The 1,933-nt window shown below is 37.0% G+C and overlaps 1 protein-coding gene across 1 annotated transcript; it reads left to right on the top strand.

The window, feature by feature from the left end:
• Window positions 1-659: 659 nt before the first annotated feature.
• LOC132044338 (uncharacterized) lies at window positions 660-1,933 on the top strand. Its single transcript, XM_059434827.1, has 3 exons — window positions 660-882; window positions 1,175-1,394; window positions 1,549-1,933. The coding sequence occupies exons 1-3, from the start codon at window positions 660-662 to the stop codon at window positions 1,931-1,933; spliced, it is 828 nt and encodes a 275-aa protein (XP_059290810.1).

Here is a 1,933-nt window from a genome sequence, read left to right as displayed (position 1 = left end):
AGTGGAGGACTTAAATGAAACTTATTTTCAAAAGAAAAACAGCAGCTAGGGTTTGTTTTGCCTCCTCCTCTCTTCTCCTTCAAGGTTTTCAGGTACGTCTCTTTCTCCTTCTTTTTTTTCTTCAGTTCTTCTTCTTTCTTCCTCCCCGTATTTTTGACTTCTCGCTTCTTCTTCTTCTCGTTCTTCTTCTTTCTTCTTCTTTTTTTCGGCGACGACCGTCTATTTCCTCCGGCCACCTCTCGCATTTTTTTCCTTCTTCTATTCTTTTTTTTTTTTTTTTTGTTTTTTTCTCTCTCGTTTTTTCCTCTATTTTTTTTTCCTCAACCGGCACCGGTTAGGCGGTGGTTGTTTTGCTCTTGTTTTTTCTGTTCAATAATTGTTTAACTTTTGTTATACAGTTATAAACAGTAGGTTCAAATTCAATGGAATAGTCGGACACTAGCAAAAAAGACATAGGTTGGAATTATGGTACCAAAGGCCCAACAAAAGATTCAGTTATATGTAACTTTTGTCGAGGCACTTTCAATGGCGGAATTACTCGACACAAACAACATTTGATTGGTGGTTACAAAAATGTAAAAAAATGTATAGTTTGTCCGTCTGAAATTAGGGAAGAAGTAAAAAAGTATGTTCAAAGTAAACAGTTGTTAAAAACTCAAATGTTGCACCAAGCATCCTTGGTTAATCTCTTTGATGAAGATGATGAAATGATGCCTCCTCCCTCAAAAACTCAAAAAATGTCATCCAATGCATCATCCACGGCACGGACTACCAATGTGAAAGGTCCCATGAATCTTTGTTACCCGCAAACATCAAAGGGGAAGGGAAGCAGTAGCACGACAGCAATCGACGCATCCAAGAAGTCGCTAAGAGATTGCGGCTGTAAGTGCTTTTGCAAAGATGGGTATATGATGCGGGGCTCCTTTTTAATTGTGCAAATCACAAAAGTTTTGATAAATACATTGAGGTCATAGGACAATATGGCGTAGGAATGAAACCTCCTACCTATCACGAAATTAGAGTTACTCATCTAAAAAAGAGGTGGAGAAGATAGATGAGATTATTGAGGAACATAAATTGAAATGGACGAGTTTGGGTGTTCAATTATGATGGACAAGTGGGACAGCACGAAATGGAAAAATGATCATCAATATTTTGGTCAATTCTCCATTAGGTAGTGTGTTTCTTGTGTCAGTCGATGCTAGTGATGAATCTATGAATTCCACCAAGATGTTCAACTTGTTTGAGAAGACTATTAAGCAAATTGGGCCGGAAAATGTTATACAAGTTGTTACCGATAATGCTACCAAGAATGTTAAAGCCGGTGACATGATGATGGGTGTGTACCCGCACATTTATTGGACTCCATGTGCTGCCCATTATATCAATTTGATGTTTGGTGACATCTTCAAAATAAACCCGTATACTTCAGGTGAAAAAAAATAGCTCTAACTTTCTTTATAGCTTATACTATATGCTTATTACTTAGCTACTAAAATATTCCTTTTACAGTTTTTTAGAAGGCCATTAAGATACATTCTTACATAGCAATAAGGCCATTGTTGTTGAACATGATGAGAAGATATACAAACCAAAGAAATTTGGTGAAACCCTAAAGACAAGATTTGCAACGGCCTTCTTAACTTTGCAAGCTCTTTACATGCAAAAGAAAAACTTGAGAACTATGATCTTCTCAACCGAATGGACAGAAAGTAGATTTGCAAAGGAAATTTTGGGAAAAGAAGTTGTCAGACATCTTACTTCTACATCTTTTTGGAATGATGTTGTTAGGGCACTTAAAGTTGGTTCTCCTTTGATAGTAGCGCTTCGCTTGGTGGATGGCGAAAAAAAACCATCAATGGGCTATATTTATAAAGCAATGGATAGAGCCAAAGAAGCTATTGAAAAGGGTTTTCATGGCGATCGGAAGTAA

Source organism: Lycium ferocissimum, unplaced genomic scaffold, assembly GCF_029784015.1.
Source record: "Lycium ferocissimum isolate CSIRO_LF1 unplaced genomic scaffold, AGI_CSIRO_Lferr_CH_V1 ctg418, whole genome shotgun sequence".
NCBI lineage: Eukaryota > Viridiplantae > Streptophyta > Magnoliopsida > Solanales > Solanaceae > Lycium > Lycium ferocissimum.
This window is presented reverse-complemented; position numbering and strand designations above follow the sequence as displayed.